The 19,634-nt window shown below is 48.9% G+C and overlaps 1 protein-coding gene across 1 annotated transcript in view; it reads right to left on the bottom strand.

The window, feature by feature from the left end:
• Positions 1–425: 425 nt before the first annotated feature.
• LOC137433797 (1-acylglycerol-3-phosphate O-acyltransferase ABHD5) overlaps positions 426–19,634 on the bottom strand; it is a 36,220-nt gene continuing 17,011 nt past the window's right edge. The window contains exons 2-7 of the mRNA XM_078786051.1: positions 11,514–11,599; positions 10,149–10,593; positions 9,570–9,724; positions 5,877–5,988; positions 5,584–5,770; positions 426–1,913 (exon numbers count right to left, since the gene is read on the bottom strand). Of these exons, the coding sequence (XP_078642177.1) occupies positions 1,824–1,913; positions 5,584–5,770; positions 5,877–5,988; positions 9,570–9,724; positions 10,149–10,593; positions 11,514–11,599 (1,075 nt within the window). The 3' untranslated portion in view covers positions 426–1,823. The remainder of the gene's footprint in view (positions 1,914–5,583; positions 5,771–5,876; positions 5,989–9,569; positions 9,725–10,148; positions 10,594–11,513; positions 11,600–19,634) is intronic.

The following is a 19,634-nucleotide window of genomic DNA, read 5'->3' on the forward strand; positions in this document are numbered from 1 at the left end:
CCATGAAGACCGAGCGGTCAAGATCCACAGCTTCCCAGTTAGCATGACCGTGAACACCGAGCGGTCAAGATCCACAGCTTCCCAGTTAGCATGACCATGAACACCGAGCGGTCAAGATCCACAGCTTCCCAGTTAGCATGACCATGAACACCGAGCGGTCATGTTCCACAGCTTCCCAGTTAGCATGACCATGAACACCGAGCGGTCAAGATCCACAGCTTCCCAGTTAGCATGACCATGAACACCGAGCGGTCAAGTTCGACAGCTTCCCAGTTAGCATGACCATGAACACCGAGCGAGCGGTCCACATCCACAGCTTCCCAGTTACCATGACCATGAAGACCGAGCGGTCAAGATCCACAGCTTCCCAGTTAGCATGACCATGAACACCAAGCGGTCACAACTAGGGTGAGAGGGAGAGGAAGTGCAACTGCAAAATTGAATTGTTTATTTGATCATCCAAAATTTATACCATTTGAAGGGAATGCAATACAGTCGGAATCGGATGTCCTTCCACCCCTAATTCTAACTAGCGTCAATGCTGATGAAAATTTATCCCAAAATAAATACTATTTACAATTTTAAGGACCGGTTTAGGAAGAAAGATATTCTTTTTGTACATTTTGCTTTTGTTGTCAAATAGAAGGCAAAACCAATCTTGTTCTGAATACGAGTACGATGAGGTGTGGATAACGGTTTGATTGACCATCAACACTTCATGGTGATTAAAAAGTGTAGAAAACTCTAAACAAATGACCATAAAGATCGTAATAGATTTTCTTTGGGTTGAAGCCACTGCAGTATGATATGATATTATACGAATACGCAGCGTCGCCACGTTCAACACACTACCACTTACTTGGGGGCATCACTCGAGCACTGCCGAGCTACTCACTGTTAACCGCTGAGGAGGGGTCCGAGTTGGGATTTGGTAACGACAACCAATAGAAACTGTGCTTGGGATTGCTGAAGGACAAACTATTATATAATAATGCCTTGTTTCAAAATATTCAGAAATATACTTACGATTAAACTCAGTGAAAAAGGGATAAAGTTAACTTTGTGTTCCAAACTTAGACGCCTTCTCCCTCTCATCCCCCTCCCCGCTTCTCTCTCTCTCTCTCTCTCTTCCCCCCACCTCCCCCCGCTTCTCTCTCTCTCTCTCTCCTCCCCCCACCTCCCCCCGCTTCTCTCTCTCTCTCTCTCTCTCTCTCTCTCTCTCTCTCTCTCTCTCTCTCTCTCTCTCTCTCTCTCTCTCTCTCTCTCTCTCTCTCTCTCTCTCTCTCTCTCTCTCTCTCTCTCTCTCTCTCTCTCTCTCTCTCTCTCCTCCCCCACCTCCCCCCGCTTCTCTCTCTCTCTCTCCTCCCCCTCCCCACTTCTCTCTCTCTCTCCTCGCCCTCCCCGCTTCTCTCTCTCTCTCTCTCTCTCTCCTCCTCCTTCCCGCTTCTCTCTCTCTCCTCCCCCTTCCTGCTTCTCTCTCTCTCCTCCCCCTTCCTGCTTCTCTCTCTCTCTCCTCCCCCTACCCCCTTCCTTTCCTCCTTCCTTCTCTCCCCCACTCCTTCCTTCCTAACCTGAGAACTTGCTTTTCAACCAAACCTTGTATATTGGAGCTGAGTGTATTCTACTAACCGGATGAACAACAATAATTCCATTATAATAGTCCTGGAAAGGCACATTAGTAACGCAACGAGTTTATAACTGGGCAGAATGTTATGAACCTTTATGGGTCAGGGGAAGCAGTGGTTCAGGATTCAAAAGCGTGACTTCCCACTTTGTGGAAATCCTCCGGTGCAACCTCATCGCAGAAATGATCGAGACGACCTTCATTCCACAGTGTCACAGATCTGTTCCACTATCTTGTTGAAATCCTCAGGCTGGTCTGCGTAGACATGGTGACCCGCACCCCGCACAGACTGCATTGGAAAAAAACCCAAAAAAAACAGGATACAAATGGGAATTATGGTGGTGGAACATAATGGGATTCATGAATAAAACTGAACTCAGCAACAAAATGTTATGTTAAGCAATTCATGGTTTTCTAAACTGTAAACATCCTCCTTTGGACAATTTAAAGGTGATGTGGTGCTCCATTAGCAGGATTGTTGGAAAACAAGGCCAAATGCTGATACAAGGTCGACAACGAGAGTAAACCTTACTCCTGTTAACCTTTATTAAAGTCCAGACTTCATGCTCTCTACTAGTTTGTGTGGAATATTCTCCTATCAATTCGGTTCTATCTGCAGTTCTTCTATTTTGCAGCACAAAGTAGTGGAGAGCATGAAGTCTGGACTTTAGTAAAGGTCAATGGGCATAAGATTTAATTTGGTCCAAGAAGACGAGTCGAAAACTCTAAACATTTTATAGAATCACGGCTGGAATGAACAAAAAGCAGAAAAATAAACAAACACAAAAACCTGCACAGAACAACAAAAACAAACCCAATAAATTAACAAAACAACATAAATATGAACTCAACAAAACTATTTTATTTTTTACAAAAACAATAAAAATGCACAAAAATATATTAAAGTTGCACAAAACAACATAAGGGGAACAAAATCGAGAACGTCACTCGATAGAGCGCAAACCACCACCCGGACTGAACAGTTTACGTTCTGTATTCCACCGCCAGGCCAGATATGGATCCGGATCTTCACCAGATCAATAGATTCGTTCTTGTCACCGACACAACTCATTCACCAAGTGCTCTTTGTCATTTTGGCCCTGTCTCTCAATAGTGAAAAATCATTTTAAAGTTATAGTATCCGGATCTTAAGCAAAATCTAATCAATTCGTCATTGTCACACACCCAACCTGTCCACAAAAACAAACAGGGGTGAAAACACAACCTGCGTCCACCTTCGGTGGCGGAGGTCAAAAGCACACACACACACACAAAAAGAAGGAAAAAAAGCAAACAAAAAATATGAATAAAACTTGAAAACATCCTCCAAAAACAAAACAAAAATATGCGCACAAACAAACATATTAGTTGATAGGTCTGTGCATGATTGTTGGGCTCATAATGATGCTACAGCCGCGTGTCTGTTCTGGTTGCTCGGTTCGAGGCCCGTGGTGTCATGTCATAACGACCGCAACCGCCAGCCAAGTCCATGGTTCCGAGCAAGTTCCTGGGCCTGTTTGCCACGTTACAATGCTCGAGGGACCGTATAATTAACTGGGTGAAGCGCCGACAGATGCCCATGACGAATCTAATTCGGCCAAGCAAACCATTCGGTCACGAGCGTGGTCTAAAGTGGTTTGAACCGCACTCCAACTGCACTGCAACCAGCCTAAACGACCAAACGAAGCAGCCCGAACAAGCGGAAATCACTCCAAGACCAAGCGTACTTATTAAGAGCAAATGGCTCAGGGGAAGGAAACGAGAATGAAGCAATAAGAATGAATCAATAACAATAATAAAATAGGGGCAATGCTCCTGGGCTCACCTGGTGGAACCAGGGAACCATGAGTAGGTGCGGATGACCCACAAAATATGTAAAAAGTAAATACCTATTTTTTGGGGGGGGGGAGGGGGGAAAACCCCTGATTTTTTTTTAATGCCGTGAACAAACATTAGTCCATCAAAGTTGGTGAACGCTGTGGTTTGTTTCAAGCGTGAACGCTTGTTTCATCAAAATCGTGTGAGTAGTTTTGGAGAAGATACGTGTGTCTACATACAATCTGACTCACTGACTGATGGACACGGCACGATGCTAATACCTCACCTGAATATTTATTTTGCTCCAGGTGAGCTAAAAATGAATCAAAAATAAAACCCTTACCTCTACCACTCTACAAACCAAGTAAACAAGCGTTACACCTTGGTCCCCCATCAGGGAAATGATGTGAGTTGACAAAGTGGAACACGCAGAAAACATGCTACGATATGATATTTCGCTCACAAGGGTCAGACATACATGGAGGTGGCCATCTTGAATTTTGACGTGGCGACCCAATTTTCAATAGCGTTCTTCCTTATGCCTAGATACACCCACACACCAGATTAGAAGTTGGTACTTCGCTTATTTTTCAAGATATGCAGGTTACAAGGTTCAGACATACATGGCATCAGACATACATGGCGGCGGCCATCTTGGATTTTGACGTGGGTTGCACCCACACACCAAATTTGAATGCGGTCCTTCGCTTACGCACGCACGTCGGCACGCACGCACACACACACGCACGGACGGACGGACACACGGACGGAGGGGAAAGCCATAGTCCCCCTTTCGCTACGCTGTGCGACGGGGGACAATAAATGGGAGATCTTATCTAACTAGCTTATAAAAGCCTTCATGCACACCACAGGAAACATTCACAGGGGTTTGACAGGACTGCAGAGAGTTGGTCGGGCAAACCGGAGATAGAGTTGTGCAGGAGTCCGGTGTTAATTAAATGCCCATGCAGGGAAATCGTTCCGGAGTCAAAGATAGAAACACGGCTCGTCTGCGTGGCGTGACTCCGCCGGTAGACAGTTCAATCACACTGCAGGACAAATTCTGTGGCCAGAGAGAGAAGTGAAACCCAGCCTGACCGTTCACAAAGTGAAAACCAGCCTTCTCTCCCAGATTGCTCGCGTCTTCCTCTTCTCCCAGATCGCTCGCGTCTTCCTCTTCTCCCAGATCGCTCGCGTCTTCCTCTTCTCCCAGATCGCTCGCGTCTTCCTCTTCTCCCAGATCGCTCGCGTCTTCCTCTTCTCCCAGATCGCTCGCGTCTTCCTCTTCTCCCAGATCGCTCGCGTCTTCCTCTTCTCCCAGATCGCTCACGTCTTCCTCTTCTCCCAGATCGCTCGCGTCTTCCTCTTCTCCCAGATCGCTCGCGTCTTCCTCTTCTCCCAGATCGCTCGCGTCTTCCTCTTCTCCCAGATCGCTCGCGTCTTCCTCTTCTCCCTTCTCCCAGATCGCTCGCGTCTTCCTCTTCTCCCAGATCGCTCGCGTCTTCCTCTTCTCCCTTCTCCCAGATCGCTCGCGTCTTCCTCTTCTCCCAGATCGCTCGCGTCTTCCTCTTCTCCCAGATCGCTCGTGTCTTCCTCTTATCCCTTCTGGCTCACACCCTCCTCTCTCTTTTCCATCGGTAGTGATCAAACTGGTGGGTGGGATTATTTGGCCACAACAGCAACGTCAAGAGCTCAAACGGTTGCTTTGAATTCCAACGGAATCAGCGCAAGTTCTCTCAGGTAAACTGAACATCTTTAAACGGCTCTCGTTTCTTCCTTCAGCCAGTTCCGCACTGCAAGGTTTCGGCACTTCAAAAGAGAGCATTTAAACAGATTACAGAAGAAAGGATATAAAACTACGGGTTGTCAGGAATGCCGTTAGGTTTTAGGTTTTAGACACAAACAGAATGACAGGGAAGAAGAACCAACCATCTATCTATTACATACGCAATGCATATCCATTGCATGAATAGTATGTTACGCTTGTGCTAAAACTACTAAGAATTAGCGAACATTATACCACACAGTTTTACCCACTGGGGCCATTTCCACAACACTTTACCACATGAACAGTGAGGTGGTGTGCAATCCAATCAAAAGCATTCATGACGTGTTGATTTCTGTACAAAGTTGATTCTCACCACAACACGCACGTACGAATGAGGACGAGCAGCAATCACGTGCGCCCCGGCCTGGCTGTCTATCCAAGAACGTGCACCGTAGACGATCGTGATCGGAACCTCCGGAGAAAGCTGTCCAATGCGATGCTCCATGGGGAGCTTGGCCCAGCCGTATGGGATGGTCATTGCCTTGAAGGCAACCTCTCCGCTGTCATCAGAGCACGTTACATTCACGTTGATAAGACCATTTCATTGAATAAAAACAATTTCCCAGTGAGAGTGATGGAAAATGAGCGGTGTGCAGAGGTGCGTACCTGGGCGTCTGTGCGTTGCAGTGGTAGATGTATTCGCTGATTGTATCGTCGTCAAAAATGGAGGCAAACTTGCGCTTGAAGTCTGGTCGGAAGCGCTGCACGAGGGTGGGTCCTGGGGGAGTTCAACGTGCATCGTGTGAGCCGGAAAATGTTACAGAAACCATTCGGTCACGAATCATCGACCTTTTCACAGCCAGTTCAGTCCCCAACTTGGATTGCGCACAATTTCAAGGTTTGATACTTAATTTTGCCTTATTTGAAGAACTCTATAATCTACAACCTTTGCTCTCCATTGTTTGTGATCCTCACGTCGATACATTTTTGAGGAAGACAATGACGTGGGACGTTAACCGAATATTTCTTCAAGGCCTTCATGGAAAGGCACCAAAAAGGCGATCACTTTCAACACCCTTTTCTATGACTCAGAGGTAAAAATGGGCTCAAAGAGTTGAAAATGGGCTCAAAGAGGTGAAAATGGGCTCAAAGAGGTGAAAATGGGCTCAAAGAGGCGAAAATGGGCTCAACGAGGCGAAAATGGGCTCAAAGAGGCGAAAATGGGCTCAAAGAGGCGAAAATGGGCTCAAAGAGGCGAAAATGGGCTCAACGAGGTGAAAATGGGCTCAAAGAGGTGAAAATGGGCTCAAAGAGGCGAAAATGGGCTCAAAGAGGCGAAAATGGGCTCAAAGAGGCGAAAATGGGCTCAAAGAGGCGAAAATGGGCTCAAAGAGGCGAAAATGGGCTCAAAGAGGCGAAAATGGGCTCAAAGAGGCGAAAATGGGCTCAAAGAGGTGAAAATGGGCTCAAAGAGGCGAAAATGGGCTCAAAGAGGCGAAAATGGGCTCAAAGAGGTGAAAATGGGCTCAAAGAGGTGAAAATGGGCTCAAAGAGGCGAAAATGGGCTCAAAGAGGCGAAAATGGGCTCAAAGAGGCGAAAATGGGCTCAAAGAGGCGAAAATGGGCTCAAAGAGGTGAAAATGGGCTCAAAGAGGTGAAAATGGGCTCAACGAGGCGAAAATGGGCTCAACGAGGCGAAAATGGGCTCAAAGAGGCGAAAATGGGCTCAACGAGGCGAAAATGGGCTCAAAGAGGTGAAAATGGGCTCAAAGAGGCGAAAATGGGCTCAAAGAGGTGAAAATGGGCTCAAAGAGGTGAAAATGGGCTCAAAGAGGTTAAAATGGGCTCAAAGAGGTGAAAATGGGCTCAAAGAGGTGAAAATGGACTCAAAGAGGTGAAAATGGGCTCAAAGAGGTGAAAATGGGCTCAACGAGGTGAAAATGGGCTCAAAGAGGTTAAAATGGGCTCAAAGAGGTTAAAATGGGCTCAAAGAGGTGAAAATGGGCTCAAAGAGGAGAAAATGGGCTCAACGAGGCGAAAATGGGCTCAAAGAGGCGAAAATGGGCTCAAAGAGGCGAAAATGGGCTCAACGAGGTGAAAATGGGCTCAAAGAGGCGAAAATGGGCTCAAAGAGGCGAAAATGGGCTCAAAGAGGCGAAAATGGGCTCAAAGAGGCGAAAATGGGCTCAAAGAGGTGAAAATGGGCTCAAAGAGGCGAAAATGGGCTCAAAGAGGCGAAAATGGGCTCAAAGAGGCGAAAATGGGCTCAAAGAGGCGAAAATGGGCTCAAAGAGGCGAAAATGGGCTCAAAGAGGTGAAAATGGGCTCAAAGAGGTGAAAATGGGCTCAAAGAGGTGAAAATGGGCTCAAAGAGGTGAAAATGGGCTCAAAGAGGCGAAAATGGGCTCAAAGAGGTGAAAATGGGCTCAAAGAGGCGAAAATGGGCTCAAAGAGGCGAAAATGGGCTCAACGAGGCGAAAATGGGCTCAAAGAGGCGAAAATGGGCTCAACGAGGCGAAAATGGGCTCAACGAGGCGAAAATGGGCTCAACGAGGCGAAAATGGGCTCAACGAGGCGAAAATGGGCTCAACGAGGCGAAAATGGGCTCAACGAGGCGAAAATGGGCTCAACGAGGCGAAAATGGGCTCAGAGGCGAAAATGGGCTCAAAGAGGCGAAAATGGGCTCAAAGAGGCGAAAATGGGCTCAACGAGGCGAAAATGGGCTCAACGAGGCGAAAATGGGCTCAAAGAGGTGAAAATGGGCTCAAAGAGGTGAAAATGGGCTCAAAGAGGTGAAAATGGGCTCAACGAGGTGAAAATGGGCTCAAAGAGGTTAAAATGGGCTCAAAGAGGTGAAAATGGGCTCAAAGAGGTGAAAATGGGCTCAAAGAGGTGAAAATGGGCTCAAAGAGGTGAAAATGGGCTCAAAGAGGTGAAAATGGGCTCAAAGAGGTGAAAATTTTTAGCTCTTTCACGAGCCTCGATTCAGTATACAAAAAAAAAAAAAAAAAAAAAAAAATGGGCTCAAAGAGGTGAAAATGGGCTCAGAGGTGAAAATGGGCTCAGAGGTGAAAATGGGCTCAAAGAGGTGAAAATGGGCTCAGAGGTGAAAATGGGCTCAAAGAGGCGAAAATGGGCTCAAAGAGGCGAAAATGGGCTCAAAGAGGCGAAAATGGGCTCAAAGAGGCGAAAATGGGCTCAAAGAGGTGAAAATGGGCTCAAAGAGGCGAAAATGGGCTCAAAGAGGCGAAAATGGGCTCAAAGAGGCGAAAATGGGCTCAAAGAGGCGAAAATGGGCTCAAAGAGGCGAAAATGGGCTCAAAGAGGCGAAAATGGGCTCAAAGAGGCGAAAATGGGCTCAAAGAGGCGAAAATGGGCTCAAAGAGGTGAAAATGGGCTCAAAGAGGTGAAAATGGGCTCAAAGAGGTGAAAATGGGCTCAAAGAGGCGAAAATGGGCTCAAAGAGGTGAAAATGGGCTCAAAGAGGCGAAAATGGGCTCAAAGAGGCGAAAATGGGCTCAAAGAGGTGAAAATGGGCTCAAAGAGGCGAAAATGGGCTCAAAGAGGCGAAAATGGGCTCAAAGAGGTGAAAATGGGCTCAAAGAGGTGAAAATGGGCTCAAAGAGGTGAAAATGGGCTCAAAGAGGTGAAAATTTTTAGCTCTTTCACGAGCCTCGATTCAGTATACAAAAAAAAAAAAAAAAAAAAAAAAAATGGGCTCAAAGAGGTGAAAATGGGCTCAGAGGTGAAAATGGGCTCAAAGAGGTGAAAATGGGCTCAAAGAGGTGAAAATGGGCTCAAAGAGGTGAAAATTTTTAGCTCTTTCACGAGCCTCGATTCAGTATACAAAAAAAAAAAAAAAAAAAAAAAAATGGGCTCAAAGAGGTGAAAATGGGCTCAGAGGTGAAAATGGGCTCAAAGAGGTGAAAATGGGCTCAAAGAGGTGAAAATGGGCTCAAAGAGGTGAAAATGGGCTCAAAGAGGTGAACATGGGCTCAAAGAGGTGAACATGGGCTCAAAGAGGTGAACATGGGCTCAAAGAGGTGAACATGGGCTCAAAGAGGTGAAAATGGGCTCAAAGAGGTGAAAATGGGCTCAAAGAGGTGAAAATGGGCTCAAAGAGGTGAAAATGGGCTCAAAGAGGTGAAAATGGGCTCAAAGAGGTGAAAATGGGCTCAAAGAGGTGAAAATGGGCTCAAAGAGGTGAAAATGAGCTCAAAGAGGTGAAAATGGGCTCCTTCACATACATTTTGGTTTTCCGTCCATTCAACGAAAGTCAACATCATGCCAAATGGACTATCATTTCCACTATAGATTGCTATAGAATTTCCACTATAGAATGATGTTTTGATCATTTACCCCAAGGTCCAGCAGCTCGCAGTCCAGCCAGTGGGTTGAAAGGACTGAGCAGGCGGCCAAGAGCCTTTATCCACATTGGTATGGGTCTCGTCTCCTCCACGTGCTCGGGCCTTGCCAGGAAACCCCAGGGGTCCACGAGGAGCAGGTGTCGGACCCTTGTGGGGGCGGCACGATGGCAATTAATGCTCTGCTGTGCAGCATTCCACTTGAAACAAATCCCTTTTCCCGCCCTCGGTCCACTTCACAATGACCCGACATTCCATCCCACTTGCTTCTTGTTACCTCAAAGCATTATTCTCTGTTTCTACATTTTTGCCACCGATTTATCATTACTCGATGTGAAATCTTGAGGGAAATAAATAAAGAATAAAACGTACCGCCGACGGTGCTGCGCTTATCGCGAACAATGTAAATTCAAGTTATTATTCCCAAATAGATGACCAATGGATGCTGTTATCAAGTAAGTCGAATTTGGGACAATGAACGAAATGTAGAGGAGAGAACAAGGTGACAAACTGAACACAATGATCACATGATGAGAGGAACTGATGGCTCCAAGTTACCGACCAAATGACTTACCGATGGGGCCAGCGTAGGGCGTACGAGGTGGCAAGATAAGCCCCAAGACTGTGTCCCAACAAAATCATCGCGGGTAGTCCCATGCTGGCTCGCCACGCTTCAATGGAATCCACAAACTGGCGTTCGGCAGTGGCGGCATCATACTCGAAGGATGGCCGCGAGCTGCGTCCGAAGCCCAGGAGGTCAAATGCAAGAACGGGCCTCCGGCGACACAGGGAGTCGAGGTTCAGCACCCACAGACCGACACCACCACCAAAACCATGCACAAGCACAAGCGGTGTATGAAAGCACCATGGCGGCTGGTTGGTGCTCTCACACTTGCTCTCCAGTCCGTCAATCTGTTGATCCTCACTCTCTATCTCCGGATTAAGGACAGTCAGCGTCCACAATGACAACCCGTCTTGTGATACCGGCACGTAGCTGCCCAGAAGTTTGCTGCGAATACCTGCAAGGATTACACATGTGTGATCAATGCCAGTGATACAAGGTGGGAAAGGTAATGTATACGCTGTCATTTATAGGTGGGGAAGGAGATGTGTAAGCTGCCAGTGATAGTTGGGGAAGGTGATGTGCGTGCTGCCAGTGATAGGTGGGGAAGGTGATGTGCGTGCTGCCAGTGATAGGTGGGGAAGGTGATGTGCTTGCTGCCAGTGATAGGTGGGAAAGGTAATGTGTACGCTGTCATTGATAGGTGGGGAAGGAGATGTGTTTCCTGCCAGTGATAGTTGGGGAAGGTGATGTGCGTGCTGCCAGTGATAGGTGGGGAAGGTGATGTGCGTGCTGCCAGTGATAGGTGGGGAAGGTGATGTGCGTGCTGCCAGTGATAGGTGGGGAAGGTGATGTGCGTGCTGCCAGTGATAGGTGGGGAAGGTGATGTGCGTGCTGCCAGTGATAAGTGGGGAAGTTGATGTGCGTGCTGCCAGTGATAGGTGGGGAAGGTGATGTGCGTGCTGCCAGTGATAGGTGGGGAAGGTGATGTGTATGCTGCCAGTGATAGGTGGGGAAGGTGATGTGCGTGCTGCCAGTGATAGGTGGGGAAGGTGATGTGCGTGCTGCCAGTGATAGGTGGGGAAGGTGATGTGCGTGCTGCCAGTGATAGGTGGGGAAGGTGATGTGCGTGCTGCCAGTGATAGGTGGGGAAGGTGATGTGCGTGCTGCCAGTGATAGGTGGGGAAGGTGATGTGCATACTGCCAGTGATAGGTGGGGAAGGTGATGTGCGTGCTGCCAGTGATAGGTGGGGAAGGTGATGTGCATGCTGCCAGTGATAGCCAGTGACAATGAGCTACAAAGGCAAAAATGAGAATTTGAGAAAGGATGGGGAGCAGAGGTGCATCATGGAAAGGTGGGTTGTTATGGCAACTCACATTGCAGCACTTTCTCCTCCGCTGCCTTCAGATGTCTTTGGGACGTAGGACTCCATACCGGTAACCAACTCGCTAGCCATCCAGTACTGCAAACACGGTACCTCATTGGTAGTTATGGAACAAACATTTTCACCTTTGGAATAACCACACAATGACTCCATTTTTAAATCCTGAAACTTCAGTGACCCATCATGAAAAGATGCGATAATGGAACCTTCCTTGACCGACGTCCTTCCTCTAGAGTGGTGTAAGGTGCGAAAGTTAAGGATGTATATAGGAAACAGCAGAGATAAAGAAAAAAAAGAAAGTTGGCTCGGCAGGATAGTGCAAACAAAGTTCATCAAAATATATTCAACAACTAAAGGAAAGAAAAACAAGTTGAAGTGGAGACTCTTGAAGGAAATTCCAATCAGGATGTAGCATGAAATTCTATTGGATTGCGGCCCGTGGACAGAGTACTGTTTACTACGACTACTACCACCATCCATATCCATATATATATCTATATATAATAACATATATATATATATATTGTTGCGGTTTTGTGAATAAAGGCAACCCCCCTATAGTTAGTTACACCACAACATGTAGCCTCCTATAGTTAGTTATTTCTTATTAAATGTAAAGCATAGGCCCTTTCCAGTGTTTAGAAAGAAAACAAATAATACGTTGAGTCAGGCAGGATGATTGTAGGCCTCGTTGAGGCCTAAAGTGCCTCGTCATGGGACGAGACTAGGTCCTGCAGGCCTGAAAGAGGAATAAAACCTTCCCCGAAGGAGGAACGAGACATTCCTGGGAGGAGGAGCAGCGAGCAACCAATGGGAGCTAAAGGGAAGGCATGGGGGAGTGGCCGAGGGTGGCCAATGAGGGGCTGTCACGTCCCGTGACCCCCGGCGGCCAATTGAGACCCACGGAACATTCGGGAAGGGGTTGGGGTGTTATAAAAACCCGGCCCATAAACACATGCTCTCTCTCTCGCTGGGCTCCTGCTATCCTGATCGGTCCTCTGGTTCCTGCTCCTCGTTCATCATCGCTCTTCATCCCTGCCGCGATCGTCTCCGGCTGTTGGCGCCTTGGGTTGGAGCGATTCCTGGGGCTTTCGTCCACCAAGCTCATTCGCACGAGCTGCACAACCAAGCCCATTCGCACGAGCTGCACGACCAAGCCCATCCAGACGAGCTGCACGACCAAGCCCATCCGGGCGAGCTGCACGAAGTGGCCCCGCGCTTCCCTGTGCATTACCCTCTTCCCCCCCTTCCCTGAACGAATGAGGGCCCTTGTCTGGGAAACGTAGGTAAGGCTGTTAAGATTCTTTGCTTTGTCTCTGTTCTGTACATACCTGTAAACAAATACTGTGTTTGGTACTTCCAACCTGGCCGTTGTTGTCATTTCCCATCCATTGACCGAGCATCGCCCAAAAAAAAACCGCTCAATTGGGTCTGATAGTGTAACGGCACGGGTCACGCGATGCACAACCGCTCGGGCGTCAGGAAGAAGTGCGACTTGTGCGGGGTTCAGTCCCCGTTCTCACGGCTGCGTGTGTCCGAAGGTATTCGGGTTGTGACCGTTAACCCTTCCACGCGCAGCTGCGGGCTCGGCGGCTGGAGTTGCCAAGCAATCCGTCAACCACGAGTTTAGTAGTTGTGGTCGGCGGCCTCAGTGGACCCGGAATTCGTGGGGGAACGGGGCATAAACCCCCCTTTGTACATCGACGAACCCGGGATCCGCAACAATATATCTATATATATATCTATATATATATCTATATATATATATATATTGTTGCGGTTTTGAGAACCCACACAGGTAACATCATTAAAGGTTAAAGGTTGCACCCCATAGTTAGGCCACAAGCAACACGTAGGTCACCTTAGAACGTTAGTTATTTCTTAGTATATGTGAGCTAAGGCCATTTCCAATAGTGATACCTGCGTTGTGTAAAACAAATAAGAGTAGGCCCCGTTCAGTTTGCAGCCCTCCCTCCAATCGACTCCATTGCACACCATCCAGTCTGCACCCCATGCCCCATTGCGCCCATCCAGTCTGCACTCCATTGCCCCTCGCATTAGGATGCTCAAACCAGCCCAAATGCCACGAGGTAAGGCCCGAAAAGGGGGTGGGGCGCGAGGTCGGGGGTGTGGCCACGTCAAGCAGACATCAAGGGCGGAGCCGGTAAGACCCCATCAACCAACCAGGGCTCGAGTGGGCATGGCTAAAGGGCGTGGTAAGGGTGTGGCTAGAGGTTCGAGAGGGTTGGCTAAAGCGGCGCTATATAACCGCGAGCGCAAAGCCCTCTGGAGGACTTTTGGGAGACGCGCTTTTGCTCTGAAGGACTTATGTGGTATTGAAGGACTGTCCAAGGTCTTGCACGATTGCGTTTTACCAAGAGGACTGAACGGCACTCGATATATGAGAAGGACTCGCGTGCATACGGCAGTGGCAAAGAACTGGGACTTGGCTTGGCTTTGGTGACATCATTGGGAGAGCATTGCTGGAGCGGCGCCTTGCAGAGGACTGGTGGGAGTGGCGCATTGTACCGAGCTATACCGGGAGCGCGTATAAGGCGCCGGTACAACTATTACTTACGCCAGTATAATCGCCAGCTTACCGATCCCCCCCAGTATAATTGTCCGATCCGCGCCACCGACACGGGGCGATCTTGCCTGCCGTCTACCATCACCAGCTGCTTCGTGGTACAAGTCGGGGACCGGAGCGAGCTGTGGACGCCATCGGTGGACCCTCAACCCGACCATCTACAAACCCCGTGTGAGTGAGTCTGAGAGTGTGACTGAGTGTGAACGGGCCCGTGTCCAGGGATAAGTGTAAGACTGTATAAGGCTGCCCTGTGTATCTGCTTCTTCCTCTTCACTGTACATTGCTCTTTCTCTTCCTCTTCTTCTTTGTACAAAGTGTATAATAAATTCCTTGTTCTTCCTGTTTTCCTCTTAATTTGACCGTCTTAGTGATTTCTCAATTGGGTAAGCGTGGCACGATCACAACCACTCCAATCGGGTTAATCCCTGTTAACGGCCCAAATCGCGGCTCGCTAATCGCTCGGCGTGTCCACTGAAACTGTGGTTCGGGTGGGGGTATTTCCTTGCTTCACAGCCAGTGTTAGTACTTATGTAATAGACTAATTTGGCTTAGGTAATAAGACTAATTTGGCTTACAACCCTATTTAACACCGACCGGAAGGAACGTGATAGCCCCGGATCGCGTCGGCTAGTAAAAGGACAAGTGGATTAATCCCCCCTTGGTAAGGGGAAGGCCGACGTTCTGAGATCCGCAACAATTGGTGTCAGGAGTGGGATTTGGAACCTGGGACTAAATTTTTTAGACCAAATTGTGGACACCAATTGTGCATATTGGCCGCAACAATCGGTGTCGGGGAGTGGGATTTGACCCGAAGTGCGCCTAACGCACTCAAAATTATGAGCGGCCGAAATTGTATTAACATCTAAATTGAATCGTGCCATGGATAGCCAAGGCGGTCGGATGCCGGTGGGGGTGAATGAGGAGGTAGAGGAAGAGGTAGAATCAACCCAGGACCCCCGGGAAGAATTGGGACAATTGGGAGAAATGGAAGAGGACATTGATGAGGGTGCAGCAGTAGGGGTGGCAGGCGAACAAAATGGCGGCACCTCGCACATGGCGACGAGGGCCGCGCCCGCTGCGCAAATGGGGGGGGGGGGTAGATGTGCAGGCCCTCATGGCGCAGATACAGGCAGCCATGCAGATGGGGATGGAAAAGAACAGTGAGCAATTGGAAAACCAAATTGGGGGGTTGAAAAATGATATGGAAAATCAAATTGGGGGATTGAAAGATGGGTTAAATAATTTGGAAAACAAAATGGGAGAGCAATTGGGAAATCAAATTAGGGGATTAAAAAGCAAATTGGGGGGTCAATTGGAGGACGTGGGTGGCCAAATGGGAGAAATAAACGAGGGGTTAACGGGGTTGGAAAACAGGATGGCCACCTGAGACAATCAAATGAAAGGAATGAAGGACGGGTTAATGGGGTTTGAAAACCGAATGGGTGGCCACATAAAAAAATTGGGGAGAACATAGACCGCAGGTCGAGCGGGAAAGGCACACTGGTATGCGACGGGGTAGCGCGACTTGAGGAACGCGGCGAAAGAGAGGTTGAGCAAAGCACAGCCGGGTGGACCGGGGTAGAAATCGCGACACGGGGTATGGAAAAGCCGTCGAGGAAAAAGACAATGAAATAATTATAGTTGAAATTGGGGTTAAGGAGACGGCAGAGATAGGAATTGAATGGGAGGAAAAGATGGAATGCACTCAAAGTCTGTATTCACATTGTGATGTCGTGCTTCCTAACCAAAATGAAAGTTTGCAGCTGCGTGAGGAGAAAAGGATCCCGAAGGTAAGTAGGGCTGTATATGGCGCGAAAAGGTTTGGCGCGAAAGTGTTTGGCGGGAAAAGATTTTTCGCGCGCTTGGGATCCCGACGTCACCCGGGTGCTTGTGGAAGGTCCGTGGTGCGCTGCGTGAAAGCGAATGGCGCGCGTGTGCGAACGGCGCCGCAGCGAGTGTGTGAAATCGAGTGAGAGCGAGTGCACGACGGAGTGTATGTGTGAAGAGTGCGACACAGAGTGTGAGATGGATGGAGAGTGTGCGAGGATGCACACCGGAGCGCGTGATTGGGTGTGCAGCAGGAGATTGCACACCCGTGGGTAGGTGTGCGCTGAGTGGGTGTATGCAGGAGTGCACACCCGTGGGTGTTACAGAGTGTGTAACGGAGTGCGTAAGTGGTATGAGTGCGCCAGGATGTGCACGAGAGAGAGGTGTGTAACAGAGTGTGTGAGTGCGCCTGGGTGGTGTGCACGAGAGTGCAGTGACGAAATGTGTGGAATGTATGGGAGGCGCTGGAGCGCCGCGTTTTGTGAGTATGGAAAGGGTCGCATGGTGTGAGAATGCGATTCCAGCATCGTCGCAGACCGGGGCAGCGTTTAGGCCGACGTACAGCCGACGCGAGCTCTCGGGGCATGGTGTTCTTTGTGTGCTGCGGGAGCCGGCGGGGATCGTTGCCGCGGCGCTCTTGCAAGGAGCGCAGTGCACGATTCGGGCCGGGCCCCGCCCTGTATTGTCGGTGCTGCGCCTTCGCGGGCAAGGCGATCGGCACGCTTCCGGGGGAGGTAGGCCAGGTCGGACCTTCACCCCCTGGCGGGCGCGGTGCTATGACCGGGGGAGGTTGGGTCATCGTGGCAGAGCCTAAAGGCTCCGCGCAGGGATGGCGCCTGGAACCTCGTTCCGAGTATGCCTCCTCCTCAGAATCGAAAATGCCGGACGGACCCAACCAACAGGAGACAGACCACCAGTATGCATTGCTCGGCTTTGCGAAGCCGAGCTGTGAAAATGCATTTCCACCCCGAGAGGCTCAAGTACAGTGGACAAATGGTAGCAGTAGTGATGGCGAATGGTAGTTTTACCATTCACATTACTCTTGGGGCAAAGGAGCAGTAGAATTATGGGGTTTGGCAGCATAAACTAGCCAGGGCAGGCTAGGATAAGTGTTAGGTATCTAGAAAGATGACTTTAGGAGACTTGAGATTTAAGTAGCGACTTTTGTACAAGTAGTGGGGACGTAGTCAGATTAGGTGGATGATAATGACGAGGGATGTGCTTAGTGTAAAGGGAAGATGGGGAAAGCACCAGTATTAGAGTGAAGCAGCTAGGTAGATGATGTTGTGTGTGTGGAGTAGAGTGGAGAAATTGTGTATGAGCTTGAGGATGCGTTTTAGGCACAAATGAGGAATTGAATGGGAATCTTTGTGGTGAGAGTGAGCAAATGAGGCAATGGTCGAGAATGATGTGTGTGTGTGTGAAAGTGTATGGCTGGAGTATTGTGGACAAGTGTAAGTGTATTGAGTGATTGACTTGCATGGGGGTGCAAGTGAATAAATGGTGTGGAATGAATTGCGTGGAGTAAATGGTGTGTGGAATGAGTGGTGTGGAGTGCATGGTGTGAAGGAGTGGATGGGGGAAGATGGACCCCTTCACGAATACCCAGGTAGGGTAGTTTAAAGTTAGGTAGAGGGAGTAGGTAAATTGTTTGGATATTGACATCTGTGGTGCGAGTAGTAGCAAGTCGTTGCTCTGAGGGGTGCAATGCGGTGCATAGGTGAGTGGAATGGCTGGGCGTGTGGGCTTAATTGGTAAGTATGGTTATTGGGGCACTCCGCCACTGGTAGTCTGTCGGCCAGGTGAGGCCGCAGGTAGGCTCTGGGAGCCAGGTAGGGTCAGTGTAGAGGTCAGTGGGGCCCGAGGATCCGAGAAGGACCCGGGTAGCCCAATGCCAGAGAGGGCGTCATGGGGTTAGAGAGCCAGGAGGAACTTCCCCAGGTTAGGGTAGTTGAGGAGCTAGGCAAGCTCGGGTGGCGACTTCAGTGGCGGAGGTGCGCAGGTAGGTAGACCTGCTGGTAGAGCCACATGACCCAGCCCCGAAATTGTCCGAGGGCACAGTGAGAAAAATTGGGGGAGTGAGACCCCAAATTGGTAAGGCACCACAGTATGGTCAATGGGGATTGGTTTTTAGAAACACATAGTGTAAAGTGGCCAATTGGATTGGCAGGGCAAGACCCCGGGTAGAGTAACTGTGTTAATGTCAATTAGAGGATAGTTAGGATGAAATCTCTTCGCACCATCCGCATCCACTCACCGAGGTGACAGGACTCCACACCAGATTTTGCAGATGTTTGGAAGGAAAGACGCATCATGACGTAGGTGAGACATTGTGTGTAATTCCATCCCTTCCTTCTTGGGAGGGATTGGCTGACGAATTTGGAATTAGAGGGGATAGGGGACAAAACGTATACGGAATTTGTAAATTGTGTAAATACGGGGAGGGGTAAGGGTAGAGTAGGTTGACATGGGGGGTCACGTACGGCTAGGGACGAGCTTTCTCTGCTGGCTCTCCCACGTCCCTCATGTCGCATTACCTTGTATTGATGTGTACCCTTGCGCCCTTGCCCCCGCTAACCTCTGCTTGTCTTTCCTCCCCACCCATGGACCCATTACCTTTTGTTGAGGGGAGTGTGCAGGTGCCCTGAGCTATGCGGCTGCACTCTTGCGCTGCACCCTGCTGCCTGCACTGATACACCATATGGACCACACGTTCTGTGGCCTGGCACCTTTGCTGGGCAGTTAATCGCGGCAAACATTACCTTGCCCTGCGGACCACTGTTGTTTTAGTGGCCCCAACGCCATGCAGTCGGACCACCTAAGATGGCCCTGCTGGCCAAAATAAAAAGCGGACACGGTTTGTGCCTTTTTTATTAATCTTTGGTGTGTCAGGACAAGAAGACTAAGTTCGACGAAGGCACACCGAAGAACATGAAGCAGGAAGACATCGCAGCCCAGCAGTCAAGTCAAGCACAAGGCATCAATGATTTAGTTTTGAAATGTGATGATTGTGCATTTTGTTTTGGTGATGGTGCTTTTTGTGCATTTTTTTAAATTTGTGTGCATATTGGTGTATGGTGTATTGGTGCAGTGCAGTGCATTTGTGTTTCCTCTTTTCAAACATTCTTTTCTCTCCCACAAAAGACAGGTCCTGGGTTGTAGTATTGTAAATAATTAGAAGTCTTGTAAATAACATGCTCCCCACCGGCTTTATGTGTAGTTGGGAAATAATTCCGTAATTCGGTTAATTGTGGGCGTGAGTCAGTTAGTTAGTACACAACGCAGTAGGTGGGACATATCTAGTGTTTAAAACTGTCGCACACAGGGTGTTAGAGTAAATGTAGAGGGAAAACCACACCTGAGTGTCACACTAATTTAAAAGGTAGTCCTGACCCTTGCTTGAAGCCGGCCGTCCTCACTGGTATGTGGTTCGGCTCGGGGACGAGCCTGGCAAAGGAGGGGTGCAGTGTTGCGGTTTTGAGAACCCACACAGGTAACATCTTAAAGGTTAAAGGTTGCACCCCATAGTTAGGCCACAAGCAACATGCAGGTCACCTTAGAACGTTAGTTATTTCTTAGTATATGTGAGATAAGGCCATTTCCATTCGTGATACCTGCGTTGTGTAAAACAAATAAGAGTAGGCCCCGTTCAGTTTGCAGCCCTCCCTCCAATCGACTCCATTGCACACCATCCAGTCT

The sequence above is a fragment of the Myxine glutinosa genome, chromosome 10 (assembly GCF_964187855.1).
Source record: "Myxine glutinosa chromosome 10, kmMyxGlut1.1, whole genome shotgun sequence".
NCBI lineage: Eukaryota > Metazoa > Chordata > Myxini > Myxiniformes > Myxinidae > Myxine > Myxine glutinosa.